The 26,253-nt window shown below is 38.9% G+C and overlaps 1 protein-coding gene across 1 annotated transcript in view; it reads right to left on the bottom strand.

Annotated features, from left to right (window-relative positions):
- The window catches only part of LOC122400373 (dystrophin-like), a 702,582-nt gene that overhangs the window by 582,877 nt on the left and 93,452 nt on the right, over positions 1-26,253 (bottom strand). The window contains exon 39 of the mRNA XM_043401810.1: positions 9,938-10,149. Within this exon, the coding sequence (XP_043257745.1) occupies positions 9,938-10,149 (212 nt within the window). The remainder of the gene's footprint in view (positions 1-9,937; positions 10,150-26,253) is intronic.

The following is a 26,253-nucleotide window of genomic DNA, read 5'->3' as shown; positions in this document are numbered from 1 at the left end:
ATGTTGTCGAAGAACGATCATATCTCTCGTGTGGTTTTCTTCGCGACGGACTTTCTTTTCCCCTCCTTGAAAAGGCTCGACGGCGAAGCCCGATGAAAATGAAAGGCCTAGACGACCCCTGAATCCCCGGGGAGCACGCCGCGAAGGAGGGTGAAAGAATATATTCGGGTAAGAAAATATTCCTGCGAGTCCTCGTATATATGCCACGAGACTTTTCACGCGACGGTAAGTTTGATATCTGACCCGCTGAAATATGAACGGGGACGATGATCATCGTTACACATCCGTCACGCAGAAATTTAGAGCCCCGTAAAATTCCACGATATTCGACAATGGGATAGGGAACGCTGCTGACCAATATTTAAACACGTTAACGATAACAATTGTTATACAAATTTGTTACGTACAAGGATACAGAACAGCGTATTTTAAATAATAAAATATAATACGACGCAATAATGTTGTTTAAGCAAATTTAATAAGCTATTTTCTGCACATACCTGACTCCTTTTTCTCCTGAATATTGTGTAATGTTTATTTCTCACTGTTCGGTCATACCTGGGGAAAATTTTAATGGGACATTCTAGAGAAAAATACTAATTTGTTGATGGAGGCTTCGTTAACGAGTTATTAACGTTTAAAGTTACGCCAATACTGAATTTTTTTCTCGAAAATGCGCAGGATTTCGAGGATATGACTATTGACCAAAAATGATTACAACTGACCCCTGCTACTAAAAATAATTTTTTTAGAACGATTTAAAATGTTTTAATTTTGTCGAAAGATTCACTTATGGAATTTTTTTCTAGAAACTAGTTAGGATTTCGAGGGTATGTCTATTCACCAAAAATGATTGTGATTGACCCCCGCAACCAAAAATAATTTTTCCAGGACGATTTGAAATTTTTTTTTCGCCGAAAAATTTAGACACCTACCTCCTTCGATTTTTCTTAAAAATATGTTTTTGATTTTTAATAAATTTGGTTGGCGCTGTACAGAAAAGTGGTCTAATAATTTTTTGTTGATATCCATGAACTCTACTTCCCCTCAAAATTTCAATGAAATATAGTCACTATTGTAGGAATTATGGCTGTTTGAAAATTGGACCATTTTCGTTGGGTTTTTCTCATTTTGCAGGGTCAAGGAATAACTTTTCGAATATTTTTGGAATTCCCACATATTCTTCACCAAAATACGCGTAGTTTGCATTTTTAAACATTAAGATCGTCCAATCCGTTCAGAAGTTATGACGTTTTAAAGATTCGCTTGAAATTTCAGGGAAACATATCAACGGTATGGTCAGTCATTAGATTTTCGATAAGGAATTTTTTTCTCGAAAATGCGTAGGAATTCGGTGGTATGTCTATTCACCAAAAATGACGGTAATTAACCCCTGCAATCAAAAATAATTTTTTTAGAACGATTTGGAATTTTTTAATTATGTCGAAAAATTTGTCCACCTACTTGAATTTTTTTCTCAAAAGTGTGTAGGATTTCGGGGGTATGTCTATTCACAAAAAATGATTGTAATTAACCCCTGCAACCAAAAATAACTTTTTCAGAATGATTTGAAATTTTTTAATAACTTTTTAACGAAGCCTCAATGAAGAAATTGATGTTCTTGATTTTTGTCTTATTTTGGCCTCTAAAATCTCCCATTAAAATTTTTCCCAAGGATGGTCGAACACCCTGTATATGCTTAACGAAGAACTTATGTATCATCTTTTCTCTTCGAACAAAAAACTGGCAAAATTATAAAACACACGATTAACAATGTTTCGGAATCTGTTTCTCGAAAAAACGTTATGAAAGATTCCTCGAACTTCTATTTACTCGCACCACTGTAAACAGTTTCAGCTAGCCTCTGCAACACGCACATATGCCGCGATAAAACCTAATAAATCCAGTCGAAACACTTTATGTGCTGGAAAAAATGTTCGTGCTAAACTTATTTCTACAAAAAAACACCCACAAACACAATTGAAACTCTTCTGTAAGCCGATTGCTTTATACCGACAAAGATGAAATTTTACGATATCCAATTACTATTTTTCGTGCGCAGAAAATAATTTACAGGGTGAAATCAAATGTATTTCTCTCCGATAAACCGTTTTAAATAACTGAATTAATGGGTTAGTTATTGGGCAATTTAAATTAGATATATGAAAAGCAATTTGAAGAGCAAGATATTTCCAATGTTACAATAATTATCATTTTAACAAGGAAGACGTCCCTCTATAGTTAAATCGCTATAACTGCAAACAATTTTTTAAACATTTTGTAATACAATCTCTACACAAACGCTTAATAATTAACGTTTGCATCACTGGTTAAGTGTTGGGACTTCGTTCTAGTTAGTTATATATTTATATTAATATACGAATGAAACGCAGTTCACAGTGAGGCACACTTTCCGGCAAATAATTTTCCAAGTTGCAAAATTTCCAATAATTTTGTCCAAACGCGAACGTGAACACGAATGGGAGTGAATCGACGATAAGTGTCATCGAGGATACGAGTCGCGGCAATTTAATTAAAAATATCGTGCATCGAACGATAACCGTGGTTCTGGTCTGACCTAAATCGCGGCTCTTCTACTTGTTCGCGCCACTGAAAAAAAAACCGCTTAATTTGAAATATAAACGCAGGGACGGCCGAATCAATACGATTCGACCAACGATGAAAGCATAGATGGAATTCGTTTTAAGGGCAATCCTCGAGCACGGCGAAATTCCTCGCGGAAACGATCGAGAAGTATAATAGTTTCCGTGGGAATCGGTGCAACGGAAGCTGCACAATCGAGGGTAAACGATCCCGAAGATCACTGCGCGGCGGCTGGCATTAAAAGATCAATCTTAAATCGTAGACGATTATACAGAGCCAGGTATAACATTGGCGCGTCCGATATTAAATTCTTGGATAAAATCGAGCCAAGTTACTTTTCCATCTATCGTCTGCGCGGTGTCCGTGTTCCTTTCAACGAGCCGCTGAAAAGCTCTCGCATTCCGCGCGTACCTCGTACGAGAAGCTCAACAACTGTGAAGTTCCTCGACCATCGAACGCGACTTTCCATCTGCTTTCCACGGGTTGTTTTATCATTTCTCCCGCGAATTGTTCCGCTCTCCTACGTCGGAAAAAAGAAAAACAATTCCTTGGCCGGGCGTTGTTCGACTTCGTGAAAACGCAAAGCACTCCGTAGGCAACGATAGACGCGGAAATGAAGTCGAAACGAAAGAGCGAATTTAATATCAAAAGAAACGATGGTACCGTTCCATGTTTCGCGAAACGCGCGCGTACCTCGGTCGCCGGATAGGAAAACATTTCGCTGCCAGGGCTCGACAAGAATCTAATAAGCTAGATACCAACCATGACCGGCTCAAAGGAAAATGGAGTACAAAATAGTTCCCGTGCCGGGAGACACGAGGACAAGGGCTTTCCACGTAATACGAAGTCCCGGGGATACACTCTCGAAACGTGACGCTCGATTCAGACGGGAACAGGCGAGTTTCTGCTGCGAAGGTAAACAACACATGTTGTGTCCCGCCAGGAGCGAACGTGGCGAACGCCGTTTTAAAAACCTTGCCCGCAAGAATGGTAACGAGAATAAATTTTCGAGCGCGAATCGAGCCTGGTTTGAAACATTAAAGAGTCGATTTATCGAAACGCTCCACCCCGGCGAGCGCGTTACCGCCCGCGCGGGGCTCGATCAATTCTACAGGTAGCGCGTAAATAAAACCCCGAGACCAGACGAAATAGAATTTCATCGGCAACTCGATTCCTGCTCGAGTCTCGTTACCTCGAAGCCTCTCATCGCTTTATGCAAACAGCACAATACTTGTCAGCGAGACAGCATAGCCGGAAATGGAAGGAGGGAGATAGCTGTTATGACGTCGTGCTCGCTCCTGACTGTTGACTCGGCAAATAGGAAAAGCGTACCCGTTTGGATCGACACAATAGACCAGATGACAATAAAAGTTACCCGAGGAAGATAATTGCGAACTTTTATCTGGGGCTGCGCCACTCAAGTGAAATTGCTCGTGCAAAGATCAAATGTGTGGAAGACACCGGACCTCGAAATAGGTTTCTGAAACTGGAGCACGAACACGCCCGCGTATATCCCCGAAACGATACCGAACGTTCAACGAGGCTCACCATCGTTCGACCATATTTGTTTCTCGAATTTGCGAAAAATACGACTTTTATGAAATTTCTTTCCCAGTCGTAAAGTTTTGGATCTTAATCAAAAAATAACATTAATATCAAGCAAGCTTGTAAAATGAACTGCATTCGTATACGAGGGTCATTTAATAAGTCCTTTAAAAATCCAAGACCTAGCATTTGTAGCATCGAAAATGGTTTGTTTTTAGTAAGCATCATGACTCACTAGACAGCTGTTAAAGTCTCAGTTATATCCACCACATGGCTTCATTTTTATTGTCGATCGAAGCAAGGAACTTCCTCCTGCATCAAGACAATGCACGGGTACACACCTGTGCGGTTTCGATGGCCAAAATCATGGAATTAAAGGTCGAATTATTACAACATCCACCGTATTCACCGGATTTGGCGCTCAGTGACTTTTTTTTATTTCTAAATTTTAAAAAATGGCTCGGCGGACAACGGTTCACGTCAAACGAAAAGGTCACCGTCCATACTGATACCTATTTTGAGGACCTTCCGAAATCTTACTTTTTAGATGGCTTAAAAAGGTTGGAGGAACGCTTGGAAAAGTGTATAGAGCTAAAAGAATATTCTGTTGAAAAATAAAAAAAAATCTACCTAAAATAATTTGTTTTTCAATCTTTTTCTAAGGACTTATTGAATGGCCCTCGTATAAAGAATTTGCATTTTGACTAGAACTATTTCTTTCCCAGTAAAGTTTTGGATTTTTATAAAAAAAATAACGAGAATCTTAATACCAAGTAAGCTTATAAAATTAACGACATTCGTATATAAAGAATTTGCATTTTGACTATAGCTATTTCTTTCCCATTTGGATTTTAATGAAAAAGAATAACGAGAATACTGATACCAAGTAAGCTTGTAAAATTAATCAGAAATAAAAATTCAGGATGATTTGTTGAATCGAATAATTCGTTTCTAATATTTCGTCTCGCTGCAGTGATCAAAAAAGAAATCTAGGAAGGATGAATAGAAAATAATTGAAAACGAAATATTAAACATAATTTCCAATATTCGTTGAACGTAATTTGATAAAACGGCTGCACGTTTGCTGAGATTAATTACTATTAGGCACCACGTGCGACAAAACCATTCAAGTAACAACATTCCCATCGAATATGTGAAGAGTCGAGGGGCCACTGGTTTCAAACATGCAAATGCCGAGCGAGATTTCGTGCTTAAAGTACCCTCGGCAAGAAGGACAATATACTACGCGCAAAGAGTTAAAGGGGCTTGATAAAATGGTTTGTCGCACAAAGGTTCCTCGTCAAGGAACTTCCGACAAAGATACAATACCGAAGAAAGTGTGGGAAAAATGGGGTAAAAGGAAACGATATCTCGCTTCATTGTATTACTGCATTTATCATCCCATTATTCACATTCTAAATTTAATTCATTAAATGTACGAATATTGTTTTTAATATATTCTCACGAAAAGAGAGAATCGAAACGAAAAGCACAACATAAAATTTGAAAAGTCATCTGTACAGAGTGTATATTTTCTGATCTTCTACGTCTTGTTATACTTTGATTTTCCTAAAATTATACAATCAACGAGGTAAGCTAGCTACTAAATTATTGCACGTACAAAACGTCAAAGGTCTACACGCTGCTTATGTCCATGATTTTCAATTCCCCTTCTAGCGAAACTGTACACAACACTATGCGATTTTCCCAAGGGAACGAATTCACTTTGTACCTACCCACTGCCAATCCGGGGTCAAATATTTTTACAATGCATTTACCGAGCAATCGATGCGACGTAAACAAGCGAAAACGTGATCAGAAAATATTAGAATTTAGAATAGATTCTTGTGACGTTGGATTTAAGTATATAAATATAGATGGGATTCATTATACTATATTGTGGAAGTGCAATATAAATGAGTATAATTAAGAGATGGTGCAAATGTTGCATTGAGATGATTGTCGAAAGGATAATGAGTCAAAAAGAGAGTTCTCTGAATTAATATACCAACCACATTTTTGCGAAGACTTCTCACAATTTTCCCGTAATAAAAAAATTTTTGAAATTTGCCTCGATCGTACTACTATCGATTACAATACCATTCTTCCTTATGGGAGGAAAAGAAAAAATTTCGAACGCAATTTTACCGATCATGACTTTCGTTTTATATTGACCTGTAAAGCCACCCCCTAAGAGGATTGCCATTAGTAGTCGAACATCGTATATGTAGCGCCATCGACGGGGTTTAAGAAACCCGGCTGGTGTATTTGGAAGTCCGAAGCAGACTGCTATAAAACAAATTACGGTTTAGAGCGAAGATCATGTCGAATCAGTCTGCGCGTCCAATTTCTGCGAATTTCGGCCACCCTTCGCGAGAGCTCCCTTCACGGTAAGAACGTTTCGGTTCGGGTACGGGATGAATGAAGATCAGGATGGCGCGAAGGCAGAGAAACGGGACAGTAACTCGATAAAATTGACCGAGTTATACGGCTGCATGAGCGGTTCGGTTCACCCCGCGTCGTTTCTGCGCTGTCCACCGCCATCGCACAAATCTAATTCCTGTTCCTGATAACCGAACTCGTGCCGACCGCGGCAGAATATTCTGCCAGGCTTACCGCTTCTTCCGAATTTTCCGCCGTCAGGGTACTTCGAAGCGCGGCTGACTAGATAAGTCGATCGTGGAAACGTCGAAGAAGGAAATCTTTGTCGCAACAAACAAGTGCCGCTGCTGAGGCTGCGGAAACGAACGACGATCTGCTCGATACGAGAAACCCGTGACGGAGTAACATTTGCATAATGGATATCCAATGGTTTTCGAAAATTTTCAACTTTGCACAAAAAAAAAGTTGAACGACTCTGAAGTGAGAAAATAAATAGTCAAAAGTAAAAGTAAAAGAAATGTGATATTATTTAGAAGCAAGAATAAATAGAAAAATAAAATTCTCTTGAATTGCTGTATCATATAAGATTTTCTTCGATTTAAAGAATATTAGTTTACCATAAAATTCAAGTGTTACGATATTAAGAAAAGGGACTTGATTAATTTGTCAACTAAGAGGCTTGATTGTTTCATGACTCGATAACGGAAATGTACACTTGTTTACACCGTTCGCGTTTTTCGGTCGAGTGTGAATCAATCGATGCCCGAGCACCGAATATCGAAGGGGAATTAATTTCAGCGACACGCTGGCAATCTAGTTAGATCGTCCCTCCTACTTTGGCAACCATAGAACGCGCGTTACCCCTTATTTCCAGGGGCAGATTGCCCGATGCCACGGCGTGTGAATTTAAATGGGCCCATCGAGCAACGGATACTTCGAACGCAACTTCCACCACCTTCGAGAACGCGTTCCTAAAGAAACGTAGATTCTGAATAATGTTTTTTGACCTTTCTGCTGGACTCGACGGCTGCTACATTGTTAGGTTTCAACGCAGACTGGTATTCGGTCACGAAGGGAAAGAAAGATTAAATTCCGGAAATACCATTATAAATACGGACAGAAGAAAACTCGTCGAGGAAACGCGTATTAAAAGTACATAAATTTTACACGCGTGCGGTTATGAGCTCACTCATATTTGCTCCATAACTGAGACATCATTAGAAGCAGCAAAGCTTCCCCTTTGAAATGATTTTTGATTCATGTCGATCCGATTTTTTGTTTTGGAAATATCGTAATTTAAATGGAGGAATAATTTTTGAAATTCCATTATCTCTATCTAGTCTATTAACTCGTATTAAAAATAATAAAACGTTAAACGCGTACAGTTCCGAAGTTACTAATGTTTTATTAAGAACTGAGCCACTGTTAGAATTGGTAAACCTTCCTCTTTAAAATGATTTTTGGTTTATATCGATTTGACTTTCCGTTTTGGGCATATCGTAATTTTAATGAAGGGTTAATTTTTCGAATTACACTATCTCCAACTAACACGTCGCACCTCTCAAACCCTTTTCAAACCCTTATATCTCCGAAACTAACCACGCGATCGACTTGAAATAAGTTTCATTTTAAAAGGCTTGGGACTTTTTATTTGAACTTTTTAAATGAAAAACTATGTTTTTTGGAAAACTTGTCTTCTAGCTTTCTGATTTGAAATAAAAATTCATCGAAATCTTCTATCCATACAAATATCATGATTTCTATCAATTATAATATTTAATAATTTTTACTCATAATTACTTACCTAGCGAAGGAAAAAAAGTTCTTCGTGGGTAACACGAAGCTAATAACTATGAATTTAGAATAGTTTATTAAAACACAAGGGAAAATCATACTCTGTAAATTTGTTCAATAAACAAAATTAAAAATTCTGTTAATACGTTTGGATGTTTCGATAAAATAATCCTCATTAACTTGAATCTCCATTTCATTCTATATTATCTGATAAAGGAAAATGATATTACATTTCAATATGTTGTTTCATCGTGTCTCCATTAAAATATGACAGAATGAAACAGGAGCTGGATATTAATTAATTCCTTGTATATAATTCTGTGATTGAAAATCTCTCGAAACGGCATATAGGTGGACGAAAATTATCAGAATTGAAGGTACTACGTCGACGAGTTTACTCGTGAGAATTATTCTTTTCTGGCAAACGGACTTTTTCGAATATTATCCTTCCAAGACGGTACACGCACGCGGTACGCAGCTCAACACATTTTTCGACAGCGTCACAGCTTTTGTTGCACGCGCTATGCTGACGCCGTCGGGCACGCCTGTTCGTTACCTGGTTGCCATATTCTCGTCAGTCTCTTTCCACGTCCGCGTAATTTATGAGCTTTAATTAGCCAAGGCACCCGAGGGCAGACCAGGTTCCGCACTATCGTAACTAACCCTACCGCCATTGCTTTTACCACCCCCGAACTACGCTTGTCCCGGTTCGTTGTCGTCCACGCCGCCAAAAGACGACAAACTTTTGCGCAGTGCTTCATGCAAGTTGGATTCAACGTCGGATTTTCGCTTCGGGCCGGCTTAATGGCGATCATTATTCTTTAGACGTTACCGTTTCAACCCCGTTGAACCAGCCACCGACCCTTTGTTCCGCGATACAGTCTGTTGCTCCGAACAATTTAATAGGTTATCGTTTTACGCGGAAAATAGTCGACAATTTCGAGACTCCCTGCGGGAGCAAAGCATCCGAGACGCTTGAATATCTTGGATGGTTTCGAAGGTATAAGAGTCTTGTCAACGACGACGTTGTGTATTAAAGCTACATTTTTCAGTGAATCTTCTTCACAATCTTGAAGCTATCGAAATTTTTACCAACGAACGACAAAATAACGTCAAAGAAAACTTAATAAAGTATCTACACAATGCCTACAATTGATAACTTATATCAATGAATAATATTATATCCATAAAAAGGCAATGCTTCGCGCGATTATCTTGGCATAAATGATGAACCGAAAAGAATCTTATTATACTTATTGTGTTTTTATAACAATGACTGAAAGTATAGTAAGTTATTGGAACCATACGGTTATACTCGTTGAAGGGTTAAACAGTTTGTCGATTTGATTGTCCATATATTATTCGAACATGCGTTACTTGTAGATATCAAAATAATTTTTATTAATGTCCGTTCTACCTGAAAACGTTTATGTGCAAAACATTCATCGCTGTCGATAAATATTAATCATTATTTAAGAGATACTATTGTTATTTTTTAAATGGGTAACATTCTATAAAATTCTAAAAACGCCCCAGATTTTCTGTAGCCAGACTAGAATAACCCCTCGAGAGCAGTCTGAGCAGACAACTGAAAAAAAAGAAGAAGTCTTACCTGTAGTACCGATTTATCAAAGCCCGCTACAAGAGCAGAAGGTGAGGAAGAAGGTGAAGGTGACGACGAAGGCAAGGAGGTTGAGACTAAGGGGCTACTGGTAGCAAGGGGGGTCGAGGGTGTCGAGGGGGCAGGGGAAGATGCCAACCCCCGAGAGCCCCCTGCAGTTGCACCCGCCGACCCCGGTGCAGCGCCTGCACTCCTCTCGAATTCTGCAACAAAAAAAAATACGAACATTAGACACGTTAAAAACACAATCTCCTTAAACACTTGGTACAATTTTTTTTCGTTGTATCAATTAATACCAATTCTATAATACAATTGAAATCATGACCAAATACGGTGGAAACTGGTGTATGAAACCTACATAATTTTTCAATATTTATCAAATAATAGCCACCCTAGTTGTGGTTACTAGTTTAGTTGAACGTAATAATGGATTTGGTATTATGTTTAACGTGTGTATCTAATTTCTGACGAGTCAACACTAGAAGGTAATTTTGTTTATAAATAATTCTCCCTAAAAGCTGCAGGTTTATTTAATTCAAGAAACAAATAATTTAGTTCTTTATATTTTCTGTGTACTTTATTATGTACTCGGGAGAATGGCATCACTTGCTGCGAAGTTGCTACTAGAAGGAGCTATAAAAAAAAATGCCCGTGAGTTATGTTCACGATGTGAGAAAAATCCGTCGTCTCGGGCATAAATTGCGTTTCCACAATAGTGATTCCGTTGGTTGTCAGTTCACGTGGTACGAAATCCTCGGCAATAACGATATAAACTTTTCCAAAGCTCTGTTCGCTAAATTTCGATTCTAGGAAGGTACATTCTCTCTGACACTTTGATATACAAACGTTGAAATAATACAGTCTCAGATTGTACTTTTACAAATTGTAAACATTTTTTTATGTTTTCAGTCCTGTACTGAAATTGTTAAAGTTTTAAAAGCACCCATTTAAACCTGTGTCTCTGTATTGAGTGGGAAAAAAATGTTTTGCCCTGGCTATCGTAAGTATTCTACACTTCCAAGTAGAAGAGTAATTATAAAACAGATTCAGTAATTACTTATAGATGTACAGTTAAACACTACTTCAAGGACGACGCGAACCGTGGTCTCGATATGTGAATTGCACGGGACAGCCGTGTATTTTTTAACACTGTGACCCATTTTGAAGCACCGCAGAACGACTCTGCTCGCAGCCAACAGCAAGAAAACTTGTAATTTTCCGGTCGGTCGACAACATTGTATTCTTTCTCGCGCGCGGCGGTAGATAATAAAAACGAAAAAAAAGGGAACTCGGCTTGAAAGAAGCCAGTAGAGGCGGGGGTGGAATGGTTTCGAGGCACGTACACCGAAGAAGACACGGTCAATTCATTGAATAGGAAAGTAACTTCCATAGTTTATAAGTTTACCCACCGAACTCGCTTCGGATCGAGTTAGAGGGACGAAGGAGGGAAATTGAAGCGAGATCGCGGCGGATCTCGGACGGAGTGCCGGTAAGAATCTTCGAAGATGCATTTAATATGCTCCGACTCTAATGTAATTGAAAACTTTCCCGTGGACTCGTCTTTTTTTTTCGTAGCGCTCGATTTGTGATGGCTCTCGAAAAGCCAGGAGCTCGTGAAAACTCCATAAATTACTGTCCTGATAAACGAACCGCTGAAACTATCCCCCAGTTTTGGTCTCTTTCATTTTCGACGAAACTGTACTCCGCGACCAGTCCAATTAGAACGATACTCAATCGCGTCTGACGTTTCCCTGATTTATTATCGCTCGCAAAGCTTCCTTAGCTAATAATTTCGGCGCACGTTTCGTCAAAAGCAAACGTATTCCCGCGGTCGGGACGAATGCCCTGAATCTGCTTTGTTTCAGTGATAGAAATTCTGAAGTTTGTCTTTTGTGTTTATCGCCTACGTATCTGGTTTCGAAATGGGTGGATTAATCTCGTTAATGGTTAGTCCCCAGAAGTTGTTGTAAGCCTAACTGGCAAGATCTATTACACACCTGTATAACTGTTAAATATATGCACATTTTTCTTGATAATAAACTATGTACGCATTTATGAGATATTCTTTGGTTGGATCGGTCCAAGCTTCCTTGATATCGTGACAGATCATTAAATAAATAAGTACGAGCAGAGAAAAAAACATTTACGTAGTTAAATGAGAATAACATTAAGTAGAGATGTGCAAAGAGAGGGTAGATATTTTGCCCTCAATGACAAGTCTGACTAATCACAAGTTCTTGATTTTCATAATTATGAGGCTACACTTGTCATCGAGTCTTATAAATCTGTTCATTTTATGATCATTTAAACAAAATGAAATAGTATACATTTGAAAAATTATTTGTAATTAAATTGTACGTCAAGGAATTAAGAGAGACAAAAATAAAAATAATAGACGTATCGAACGAGCAAACATTGATGCTTGAGTGGAGATCTACAACGAGAGGTTAGATATTTTGCCCTCAATGACAAGTCTGACTAATCACAAGTTCTTGATGCCAAATTTCATAATTATGAGGCTACACTTGTCATCGAGTCTTATAAATCTGTTCATTTTATGATCATTTAAGCAAAATGAAATAGTATACATTTGAAAAATTATTTCTAATTAAATTGTACATTAAGGGATTAAGAGAGACAAAAATAAAAATAAAAATAAAAGTCGTATCGAACGAGCAAATATTGATGCTTGAGAATATGAAAATCTGCATGGGGAGATATCAAAATGCAGGAATATTTCGCGAAGAATTCTGAACGGGACCGATGACACGAAATATGTCTCCGGGGATCGTAAGTCGTGTACGAGACGCCCTCGAATCCAGTTTTACGAAAGCCATTATATTTTTATTCCCGGGGCTTTGCGTTCCCGGCAACGCCAGGCCGAGACATTATCTTAACAACCGGGCGGTCGCTCGTTTTATTGCTGAATTTCGTTACACTCTCCCCGTAGCCAGCAACAGAAACGGAAGCAGCCAGAGAGCCGAGGAAACGGAACAGAAACGACAGAAACTCGTTTGCTCGCATAATTACTCACGGAGCCGCGGAACTTTCACGGACGAAGAAATATTTCTCGAGAGCGGCAATATATCTTAATCCATTCGGCGAACTCCTAGAAAACGATGTCCTTGCTACTAAGGACGCCACCCTCGACGACGCGAGAGTCAACCCGGTTAATCGAGGGGGGGAAAAAATGGTCGTAATAACCCGCGAACATCCGGCGAGACGAAACGAAACACGGAATTTATCTTACGGACTCGAATTTCATCGCGGTAGTCAAATATTTGCTACGATCTCGATGCACGTATGTACTTTGTTTAAAAGGAGAACTTTGAAGATATCTTCCGAGGAGTAATTCTAGGTCGGCGTTGCTCTTAGCAATAAATCTATTTTTAAAATACGATAAATCAATGCTTAAAGCGCCAAGAGAACTTTAGGAGAAGCGTAATGGTTGATTGTATTGGGAAAATTTAAGTGAAATAAATTCGCAGGATCAATATATCCGGCAACAGTAAATGCATGTGCTTTTGACAGATTTATCGTGGTGGTTCCCCAGTCAACGTGGTAAAAAAGAAGACAGACGTAGAAATATTGGTAATAATATACAGGCCGAGGCACGTAACGTTGTCACCCTAAAATCTCAGTTTCTTCCGACGATACGGGAAAATGTCTGATAAAGAAATTGTTTACGAGGGACAAATTTCGTGACTGGAAGACAATTTACTTTCAGGTCATATTTTACAAACCTTTTGTTAACTCAATTATTTTTGGTTTGAAAGAAAACAATATTATTCAATAACAATAGTAGACATTTAACAATAAAGGAGAAATACTACTATTGTTGTCCAGTCACTTGTAAGATGATATATTAATAAAGTTAATTTTTTTTACAATAATTATCTACTTGTTTCTTAGTAGATAATACCTGCTATAGCCAAACTCATCCAACTTAAGAATCTTCTTTCGTTTGAAACGTGTAGAATAGCTGAAACCACGAGACGATTTCTGTTTACTACGTTTAAGAATACGCGATCAATAATAATTTTTCTTCGACAAAATGTCTATGTATTTAAATATCTTATACATTCTTTGGTAAAGAAATCACCAAAGAGAATCTAAAAGTATGCGTTTCGTAGTAGAATGATTAAGGTTCTGCAATTTTTTGCCACAGGTACGGCTTACGTAATTCTCGGCATGGGGATTAAATAATTAAATTAATAACGAACCAATAGCACAGAATTTATAGGTTGATACGAAACTACGAGATGCGTCGTGCATTCTTGTCTGCGTGTATGCACACCTGTATTCCACCCGGATGGAACAAAGTTTCCCGCAGGTAAGACATAGGACATGCCGCGCGTGCTCCGATGTATTCGCGAAGTTCTATCATAAGTTGGCCCGACTGCTAAGTCCTTCACGCATTCTAAAGTTGGATAGTCTCCGAACTAGTCGTGCAACTTGAGTTACACGCTAAATACATAATAACAATGCTCGTATAAAGCCTGTCCCCCCTCTCGTCTCCCTGTATCCCGTTAGATTATGCTAATCAAGAAGGCAAATCCCGCTGGCAGGAGGAAACAGAACGCATGAACTCCGCTTAAAATTCACCTCGCCTTTTATTCTTTAAGGGCTTTAGAAGGGCGACGTGGTAGACATACGTGACTCGTATCGCGAGATGATGTTTCTTTTTTTTTCGCGAAATGAACGATAAAAATACAAATTCGGACGCGCGAACAAAATACCGCGAGTAACGGTGAACGCATTCGGGGATATTTTACGTCGAGTAAAAATTTAAAAACTCGCAGCCAGAGTTGGGAACATTTTATTCGCGAATAACGCTGACTTTTGCTCGCGGCTCTGCTCGTCTGGAACACCGTTTTAAAAATCAGTTAATTCGTTCTTATCTACGAACGAGATACGAAAATTAATTCACCAACGAATTATAAAGAACTTTAGGATTGTTTGGACGTTGGGCAAAGTCATAGATTATTCGAATACTTTAATTAATATCTCCATTTAACTTGCAGTTACGATGATGCAAACAATATTTCAGAAATAATTTTAATGGTATCAACGTATGGAAACGTTGAAAAGATTTATTTGTCCCGAGGTTTTAACTTTTAACGTTGGTATTATATTACAACTACGATCAAGAAAATTCCAAGAAACTTAATAAAATTTTAGCATCAAATTAATTCGCGTTAATGATGGAAATAGATTAAAGCGAAGCGTGGAATTAACGTTTATAAAGAACTTTTAAATCGCTGGATTTTACGTAGTGGAACTTTAGCATGTCCACGTGGCTTGTTTAACTCGGACTTAATGGACTTCTTACAGGAAAAACTATAAACAACATCGCAGAACATGAAGACTGTAAATAATGAGAGTTGTTACGATATCTATGAAAGTGAGCAATAAATTGGAAATTTTGAGAACCGATTTTTATTAACTCTTTGACAGCCACTGTCACGTATACGTGATTTTACTATTTCAATTTCAGCATTAGGTCTTTACTGTAATATCTTTACATTCATCCTTATAATAATATTCCTAGCTTTCTCGTGTCCCTCACTTTGATCTACAATGATATAACCACAAATTTCACGTGGATTTATAATTCGAAAATTAAAAAATAATTTGTAAATTTGTTGGAAATTGAACTCAAGAAATTTTCGACACGCAGACATAAAAATGTCTTTGATAGTAATTGTTGGTCGATGGATAATGTTTGCCCGATTCGATAAACGCAGTGAATTTTTCGAATTCGAGTAAACAAACCGGACGACCGACCGCGCGTCGTTTCTCCTTTAATTTCGATTCTGTAACGCGAACGCCTGGTCCGCGAAACGCCACCGAAAGCGAGGGTGGTTTCTGAAGAGGACATTCGTAACACTTGTCGCCGCAGCAGCTGCCAAGAGGGAGTTATTGCTCTCGTAACAACGGCAACAGGGGTGGAACTTTTCCAACATCGTACCGTCAACGGGAATCACACGCTTGCCCAACGTCGGTCTTTGAAAACGCGTCAGCTCTTTATCAAGGCTAACAAGAAGCGTCGACTCCCGCGACGATTCTACCCGAGTGCTTGTCACTCGAGAAATCCATCTTTTCGCGTATCTGTCGTATTCTAAATAAAACCTCTTATCCAACACGCTCCGACCGCCGTTCGATCCGGCCGTATATCATACAAACTTGCCACGAAGGAAATTGAAAAACTTCTTAACTTTTAGATATCTACGCTTTTCGACGAAACGAGGACCTTTTTTCTTTTGTTTTAAAACACGTTATATAGAACGGTTTCTAACCTGTGGCTGCACCTGGACTTCTGGGGCCCCGCTAACTTGCACGCAGAAATGTTGAATATTTATTTTCGTTGTTTAACGCGTTGACAACTGGTGGTCACTGGTGACCGGATATATTTTTTAATAATATCATTGCCATTAGGAATACTACAAAATAACAAGTACTCCATTGAACTATTGAATATTTCCATTTGTTATAATTTGTAAAACTATCGAGAATATCCCTAGACAGAGAAAACTGGTATAGCAGTCAACGCGTTGAAAATGTCATCTTTATCTTTTCGATGCTTTGATATTAGAACTGAAGAACTCACCACCCATGTCTTATACAGAGAAATTGCAAGCATTCAAGTGTGGAGACTGACGCCTCAGAGAACTTTTAAACAGTATCTCAACGAATTTTGTAATGCAAGACCTTTTTAACAATTATTTTATCTCGACGACGTTAAAAATTAATTCGTCCTGAATTAACCAATCCTTTTCGAGTGCTTTTGAAGGCTTCTCCTGGCTCTGCGAGAAGAAACGACCGGGAGGCCCCACTCTCTAATTAATCAACGAAAGTCGCGAAGGCCGCGGGTACGGCAACGTATTTGGGAACATTTCGAGTCTGTTGCGGCAACGATACGCGATAAACAACGTTCCCTGACCGCGCTATTTGTAAGAATAACAGAGAGATCCCAGTGTGTAACGCGTGGGCGCGATTTATTCCGCGTGCAGCGAGGAAGACAAGCTCGTGGCTGCGGGGAGAAAACCAGAGGGAAAGAGAGGAATAAGGACAGAAAGGCAGAGGCAGAAATCCCTTGTTAGCGGCAGGTCCGTCGAGACAAGTGCCGCGGGTGGTTCCGCGGTGAAAAATAGGACGAATTTACAGCGTGAAACATCAATTCTCGGTGGCAGCAATTTTATTCCGTCGCGGTGGCCGACAGAGAAAGGGAGAGAAAGCGGCGCTGAGAGAAAGCTGCAGGGGTACTTGAAGCCCACTTCCTGGTGAAAAATAGGAAAGCCACGCTGCGAGCTTAGCTCCACCGTCCATTCCTCTGTCCTCCTGTCTGCCAGGGGGATAAGCGACGCGACAGTACGTACGAGATCCGAGGGAACGGAACGCCGCGACGATGAAGGAGTCCCTGTCCATGGTTCGAGAACATAGTCACGGGAATAGCGGGGATAGCCAGTGAATGAGAGTGATAGATTGCGCGACTCCGTCCTCTGACACTCTTCCACCAAAGGGCAACGCGACCATTGTACTCCGCGAACCGGAACCCAAACGTTGGACAATATAGACTTCCGTTCTGTTAAACGGGGCCATCCTTGATTCCCCTGCACGCAACCACTGTTTGCTTCCTTCCAAGGACTTTGTGTTCAAACCGGTCAAGAGCTTTTGTTACCAGAAATAACACTGCAGCGACGCTTGGCGCCGATGATTTACGTTCAGTAACCGGGCTAATGGACGCGAGGGACAAAGGGAACTTGTAAACTAACGATCGAAAAATTTTTACCGACGAGGGAATCTCGATTTTGGCGACAATACCAGGGAAAGGTGTACAGTGACCGTAGAAAGATATAAACTCTCAACCTGATAATTATACGGACGTTTCGTTTCGTCGATTCGATTATGAAAAACGGAATTTTTCACTTTGCTGTGAAAAGGAAACATTAGATTTCATTGTGCATAGATGAATTTATTAACAGCAATGATTGTCTATTTTTATATGTGTATATAGAAGGGATGTACTATCGAGTATCAGTAGAATGTAAAAAATTATTTAATTAAAAATATTATTTATATATTTAAGTATATGTTCGTTGTGTGTCATCGTTAAAAAAAATAATTTAGAATCATTCTTCGATATGTTTTATTTTTATACCATTGATTATTTTGAATCGTTCCTTGTATTTTGATGGCTAACTTGCATAATAAAAATGATTTATTGTATATGATTTATATAATTTTTTCTCGTAGTATGCTGAATAAAACTGAGAACTAAAATAAATCGTATTATCGTTATGTAAAAATATTAATCCTACTTATTTACAAACTACCTATTTGCTGACACTTTTAACTGTCACGTAGAGTGAAGCAGTACCAGTGATCGAGACTTTCCGTACTTTTAGTTAAATGTTATCCTTCGGCTTTGCTTCAGCTGTCCCAGAACCATTAGCCACCGAAGACCTAGCCCAAGACCGTACAATTTACTTCGTTAGAAATCCGCTTAAAGTGTCGTATGAGTGAAATGACTAAAAAAAGGAATTCTGTCGCATCAAAGAAGTCGGACAGTAAGCTTCTTGGCCACGTTACTTCGCCTCGACGTAAAGGTAACTATGTACATACGGTCTGTTGGTTCCATCGATAAAACGAAGCAAGCGGTACGTGAAGTGGTTTCTCTATTTAAATAAAAATTTCAATTCAAATTTAAATTAAAATATAAATTTTGAAAAAATCCACGCAAAATCTCCAAAGAACTTGCAGGTAGATTAAAGGTAGAGCACTATAGAAACTATAGAGACGAAGAAATCCAGTAAAAGTTCACCGCCAGAAACGCGTGACAACAGTCTGAAAATTAAGGCGTTAAACACGAGCCGTCAGCGATCGAGCCAGTAGTTCAGTGTCACAGGAAACACGATAGAAAAAGCACGGAAAAATGATTTACAACGATAAACCGCGATAAATCTAGACACTTCGTCGCCGATACGAAATCTGTAAACGTGAAAAATATATTCCAAATCCGTAAAAAACGCGATTTCAAGAAACAATCGATTGAATTAACGCGCCTGAAATTTTCATTCGAGTTTCCGAATCGAGCGCGATTAAACGGTAAAAAGCAGTCGGTAGAAACTGCATGCAAGCTCCATCGACGAGCTGAAAAGTGAAACACGGGTCGGTAAACGACTGCTATTATACAGTCATTAGCGAATCAGAGTAATTAGGGAGAACGAGTTCCCTCTGTCACGAACGCGAAATAAAGCGCGTAAATCGTCGCGATGAAAGGCGCGGCCGCGCGAATTCCTCGGCGGTTCAGCCAGACAAATCGTCGCCAATAAAACAAATAGATGCACGGCGTCGATACGAATGTAAATGAAACGATAAAATCTTGACGAACGAGACAGGGACGACAGGATTAAAAGATTTTCGCGGATAAACCAACGAAAGCACTTTTTCCCTTCGCGCCGCAACGAACCCCGCCACGGGTTAAAACTGCACCGGTGAATTAAAATAAAGCGCTCGCTCCTATGAAGAATACTAACTTTGCGGCGAAAGCTTAAAACTCGGTATTCCGGTTAATACTCTCCCTCGTTTTCCGTGATTTTCAGTAAAATAATCCCGTAAAGTTGAGCAAATTTTCCGCCGCTTTCTTTCCACGGCGATCGTAACTTAGTTTCTCTTTTTAACAAAATGTAAATAGCCACTCTAACGATACGGACAACCGAATAATATTTGACTATAATTTATGAAAGTGTACACGAAATGTAAAATACGTATCGATCAAGAGTCGTATATTGCTATTACACTGCAGATCTTCAGGCAAATTCATATTTTTATTAATAGAATTAATGAAACAGAAGCTTTCCGAAGGGTTAAAGATGCAATCTTTTACATTAATTTGTACCACGTGTGCAATTATACAACATACTCAGAACAAATGTATAGAATGCGTAAATAAGAAATGCTATTTAAAATATCTTGTTCTTTTTCTGGATTCGATCAAAAAGTGTTTTAAATTTTTAATTATATTTTCTTTTCGTATTTCTGAAAACTACATTTAATGGAATCATATTTACCAAACAATTGGCAATATAATTCTTTCTGTACATTTTAAACTCGAAGGTCTTGAATTTATTTAGTAAATAGACTGCGGATCTTTATGCAAATTCATATTTCTAGAATTAATGAAATGGGAGTTTCGTAGAGGGTTGACTCATCCCTAAATATAATAATTCATATCTTACTTTAACTATTTTAGGTAATTAAAATTTCCCATGAATGCATAAACATCCGCAGTCTAATTATTATCGATTCATAAACAATAAATATTTCATCCAACCAGTTCTGAGCGGATCAAGAGCCCCGTTGACTATTTTGTACGAAATCGTCTACGGAACAGCATTGGCTATAACGATGAATAATTTGATGGGGGGGGGAACAGTGCGTGGAGTTTTCTCGCTTGAATGAAGCCCCCGTTACCTATTCCATCGAAAGCGAGAAGAGAAAGGAAGAAAAATAAAAGGGACCGTGCTTTTCTCCCCGTGGAACCATCACGGCAAAGGACGAATTAATCTGGCTTCACGCAGAGCGAGCGGCCCTTTTGCCCCGCGTTTTCGATGTAATTGAATCTCTCGTCTTTGCCAAGGCAATTGTTCCGCCCTTCTTACTGGGTCGAGAATTCGGGGCTGCTCTCTTACCGCGAGAAATTAATTTTCTCTTCCACAGAAGCACTACTCGAGATGGGGGAAAAACACGAGCAATGGAACTTTGTTCGGTTTTCGATCGCGACGATGATCTTGTACGACGCGACGATCATTCGGAAACGATCGACCATTTTCTATCGAACGTTTCGGCCCGAGAACACGTTCCATTCAAAGCTAATACTGTTAAATAGTAGCGTTTGAAGTCGGAAGCCTCGGAGAAGGGATTAAGGGCGATCGCTACTCAGACTTTATTGGACTAATTTTAATCTCGATAGAGAACGATGAATGAATCAAGGCCACAACTGGAAAAATAAGGTTGTAATACGTGCAAAAATCTGAGTCTTTTATTTCTACAACCTGTTTTTGAAATCGGAAATTGACGAATTATTTCGATCGATTCGAATCTTCCTTTCCAAGGGAGGAATGCTAATTACGAGGGTGGAATCGTGTCAGAAAATCGCGATTACTTTTTTCGGAACACAGACGGAAGAGGGGGGCCAAGCTACCAACGAAACTCCATTAAGCCTTATCATATTAGGATAATAGGATTGCTTTTATTACAATGTCCTCGAACCAGGATTTCTGTTTATCAGTGAAAGACACTCCCTTCTCATTCTTTCGGATACTTTCCTCGCGAGAAGACCCGGGGACGATGCGAACGAAAGACGAAGGGGACGGAAAGGGGTCCCGGAGAAAAATTACTTTCGCGTCGAGACGTGACGGAAATGCCGGAGCAAAAGATTGGAAAATTACGGGGCGTATTTAAATATTACGAAGGCCCCGTCGGGAAAAGTTTAACGAGAGCGCTCCGTCTCGAACGACAGCTATGCAGTCGCAACTTTTAACGCAAAAGATGGCACCTGCAGGTCGAAATTACCCGAGATTTAATAAATTCCAACGTCTTCGGAACGCTGTAAAAAGTTGTACGAAGGACGAGTACTAAACGAAAGGGAAAAGGGGCTTCTTTACGAAGGAAAAACGTGGAAATGAGAAGCAGACAAAGTTTAAAGCGTATGAAATTAAATACGTTAACGAGTCTCGCGCGCTGGCGATCTTTTCAAAGGTGAAAGAATACACTTCTTAAAGAGTAAATGCCACCGAGAACCTTACGCTTATCGCGTCACTTCGTTCAGTCGTTTCACTACTTTATTACTTCTCTTTGGTAACAAAAAATATTTGCTAATTCAAGTTTAATTAAATCAAAATACGCACGAGAGACCTGCACAGTGACTAAGAACACTTTTCGGTTGCCAGAAAGTTGCAGAACGGTTCTGCACGGTCCCGTTTCCGTTTAAAAAGGTCTGTCAAAAACCGTGCGTATCACGAGGTACCTTGCAGCACCTAGTACATCTTTCAACGTGTTTCATAAACGATAAAAGAAAATGAAAAACGTTCGGCAAGGCGGGACCCAGCTGTACGAGTAAAAGGCGCCAAGCAGAACTCCTTCATCTCGTCGACAAAGAATATAAATCATATGCTTAAGGAAGTGGTTTGGCGGCACTCTGGTTCTTTTTGTAAGGAAGATTACGGTGCAAAGGACTTTCCTCATTTTTCTCCGGGAAGACCGGCCGAATTAACATATTCATAAGATATTTATCAAGGTATCTCTTTGACACCTATTTTATAAACGCGCCGCTTATGAAACGAATAAATTAGACGCATCGGGGGCCGAGTTTCCTGCGCCGTCGGAGAACGGAAAGCGAAACGTGTGTTTGTGGTTTGCTCGACGAAGAAACTCCTTATTATGGGAAGAGAAAGAGAAAGAGAGAGAGAGTGTGGGGGATGAAAGGCAAAAAAATTCGAGCGAAAAGAAAAATCTCGTTCGACAGGATAATACCGTCTGCGCGCACCCGGTGCGCTTTTGCCACGGTGTATGTGCACAGAGAGGCGCATACATAATTCCACGGTGTTGGCAGAGTCCCGAGACCTCGAACGGGTCTCGTGTTACGCAGTCGTCTTAAACAACCTTCGTAATGGAACCCGTGGATTTGACGCGATCGCTGGGAACGCGCACTCCGCGCAATGGGCGCGCGCGTATGCGAGGTACGCTCGCCGGTGTGCAAACACCAGCCTCGGTTGACGGCGTATACATAATTCAGGAATGCGTGTGTCGTCGATACGGCAGCGAACGACGCGCGATAGTTGGCCACGTATGCCCCATGCTGGATGCTGGGCGACGCGCGCCCGCCCCTTCGTGTTTCTACAACCCTCTCGTTCCGATGCACTCCGCTGATTTTTTGGCCCTCCGCCAACACCGACGCCGCGCAAGAATCCGTTGTTTTACAGCGCCCGGAAGTTGTTCCAAAGAACGACGTGTGTCTTCGGAATCTTCTTTTTTTTCGCGAAAACAGCTACATGCGTCCAGATTTCTTAACCTTTCGAGCGCTACGAACGCATGTATATGTTTACCACGGCACAATTATCAGTAAAGGGAGTGGTAGGAAAGAGAGATTTTTATTTTTCAGCCTAGAGACTTTCAAAGTAGTTAAAATTAAAAAATTTTGATGAGTACATTTAGAGAATTTTATGTGAAGTAAGCTGCAATATAAATATTGTGGACGGAATTTGTTCCAAAGAACGACGTGTGTCTTCGAAACCTTCTTTTCGCGAAAACAGCTACATGCGTCCAGATTTCTTAACCTTTCGAGCGCTACGAACGCATGTATATGTTTACCACGGCACAATTATCAGTAAAGGGAGTGGTAGGAAAGAGAGATTTTTATTTTTCAACCTAGAGACTTTCAAAGTAGTTAAAATTAAAAAATTTTGATGAGTACATTTAGAGAATTTGATGTGAAATAAGCTGCATATAAATATTGTGGACGGAAGTTGTTCCAAAGAACGACGTGTGTCTTCGAAACCTTCTTTTCGCGAAAACAGCTACATGCGTCCAGATTTCTTAACCTTTCGAGCGCTACGAACGCATGTATATGTTTACCACGACACAATTATCAGTAGAGGTAGTGGTAGGAACGAGAGATTTTTATTTTTCAACCTAGAGACTTTCAAAGTAGTTAAAATTAAAAAATTTTGATGAGTACATTTAGAGAATTTTATGTGAAATAAGCTGCATATAAATATTGTGGACGGAAGTTGTTCCAAAGAACGACGTGTGTCTTCGAAACCTTCTTTTCGCGAAAACAGCTACATGCGTCCAGATTTCTTAACCTTTCGAGCGCTACGAACGCATGTATATGTTTACCACGACACAATTATCAGTAGAGGTAGTGGTAGGAACGAGAGATTTTTATTTTTCAACCTAGAGACTTTCAAAGTAGTTAAAATTAAAAAATTTTGATGAGTACATTTAGAGAATTTTATGTGAAGTAAGCTGCAATATAAATATTGTGGACCTTGAGAAATTTATGAATTTTTCGCTTTGTCTATATTGATGCAAAATTGGACATTTAGAAAATGGGGTAGTAACAGCATTGCTTTTGTGGGAAATGAGCTACAAGTCTAAAATATGGGAATACAATTATAGTTTATGCAGTTTTACAATATTCTGAATCTGCGCAAGCATTGAATCCACAGCTCGTTCTTAATGTCTTCAGAAAATTTAGTATTGCAAAATATGCAGACTGAATCATTTGATCCTGATTGAAGCTGTTTACTAATACGAAATGTATCATATTGATCTACCATCTTTCGATTTTACTCTTTTCATAATAACTCTAAAAACCCATTGATATTATGAAACTGCGATTATTATAAAATAACATACTTTTCTACTTTTCTTTAAAATCACAAAATAAATAACCAAAAATTGCACTTGAACACATATATTTCTACCCTATCTTACAATCCTACCTTTTCCTCTATTTTAAAAACAAATTGTATTATTTAAATTTAATTTATATATTTTAAATTTTAACGGAACCCATAAAATAAGTCATTAAGAAAAATTACAACCTAATTGCGCCTTGTATAATCATTCGACTGAATTTGTACTAGTAATCAGCACCGAAAGGATTAAGCAGAAGTCGGACAGAAATTAATTTTTCTGCCCCACGCATACATTTACAACAGTTTCTTCTAGGACCAGAATATTTAATATTATGTCAGTTTGCAATGTTGCAATGAAACCTGTTTGGAAATGGGCATGTTTGATTGTAGAGTTAAAGAGTGATGTATTTTAAGAACTGGAATTTATTTTTATTTAACACCTTGACGTACAATAACGTGTATGGTCATCAAGTCTTATATATTAAAATCAACACATTTTTACATTCACAAATCTCTTCTTTTTCGTGGCCATTCCTTGTACGAACAAATCTGAACAAAATTAAATAGTATCCGTTTGACAAATTATTTGGAATTAAATCGTACGTCAAGGGGTTAATAAAGTTTATTAAAATATGTAAAGATTATGATTTCAAGAGTTTTTAACTAATACTTGCGCCACAGAAAATAATATTTTATTTGATCTACTGTTTTCTGCAATGATGAAATCAATGCTAGCAAGTTTGATACGCACCCTATACCCTAGAAGTAACAACAAACTCATTAAGATAGATATTTCCAACGGATTCTTTTTATACTCGAAACGACAAAAGCTGGTAAACGGTCCCCCAAAGAACATCGACAGGAGCTTAACGACGCTAAGGCATGAAGCTCTTATCCGAACTCTAAGCTCATTTTCTGTACCCCGGCAAATCGTCTTAAGGGAGCTTTCTTCTTTGAAAATGGCCAAACAATTGTTTTTTTTCTCTTTTCCAATTTCTACTAGTACAAAAGAACGTATCTCGAAAATATTATACGTGAAAATCTCGAAAATGAATGAAGATAATCGTTTCCTATATGTTTTAAGTCGCGAAATACTTCTCGTCTTATAATATATTTCGAAATTGCTTGGATTCGTTTGTAATAACTCATACAAAATTCGAGAATTTAAATTTTTGACAAATCTGAGCAAGATTTGGGCAAATTTTATAATAGTTATGGTTTCAAATAACAAACACTGAAACTTCCTTTCTTATTTTTCGTTTCATGTATAAGAGATAGCGGTTAAGATTCCTTTTAATATTTGTAATTAATTTAAAAGCGAGCACCGAAAGTTGATTGTTTGTGTTCAACCAACATTCTAGGGGATTAAAAAGCTTTCGAGTGTCCAAGGTTTTCTCCATACGTCCTCTAACATACGTATCCTTCGTCCACTTTCAGTAATAAATTGTATATACTCCAAGTGCATAATAGAATCTACAATCAGCAGCATGAATTTTAAATTCTCACGAAAAGGCTGGCACACAAGTGTTCACGAAAGTACAGTCCACGATATTTGATTAAACGCAGCGACGTTTTCAGTCAAACATTTATTATATTGCCCAAATACGTAAAGTATTCTCCATCACCGTACCAAAATGGAATAACTGTCTTGTCTTGTATTCGCCCGTGGTTTCTCGCTCAAATATTTCTAAAAATGCGAAGAACACTCAAGTAAAGTTTCTGATCGATTCTCGTCGCAGTTTTCCAAAACAAAAATATGTTTTAAAAAAAGAACTTTCTGCTCTCAAACCGAAAAGATGAAAGTCCCCTTAAAGGGTAAGTTCCAATTTCTCGCTTTTCTTTCATTCGTGCAACCCCCAAACCCCCGGCAACCCTTTAATC

This window comes from Colletes gigas, unplaced genomic scaffold, assembly GCF_013123115.1.
Source record: "Colletes gigas isolate AHSC1104 unplaced genomic scaffold, ASM1312311v1 Colletes_gigas_Sc00017, whole genome shotgun sequence".
In the NCBI taxonomy this organism is placed as follows: Eukaryota; Metazoa; Arthropoda; class Insecta; order Hymenoptera; family Colletidae; genus Colletes; species Colletes gigas.
This window is presented reverse-complemented; position numbering and strand designations above follow the sequence as displayed.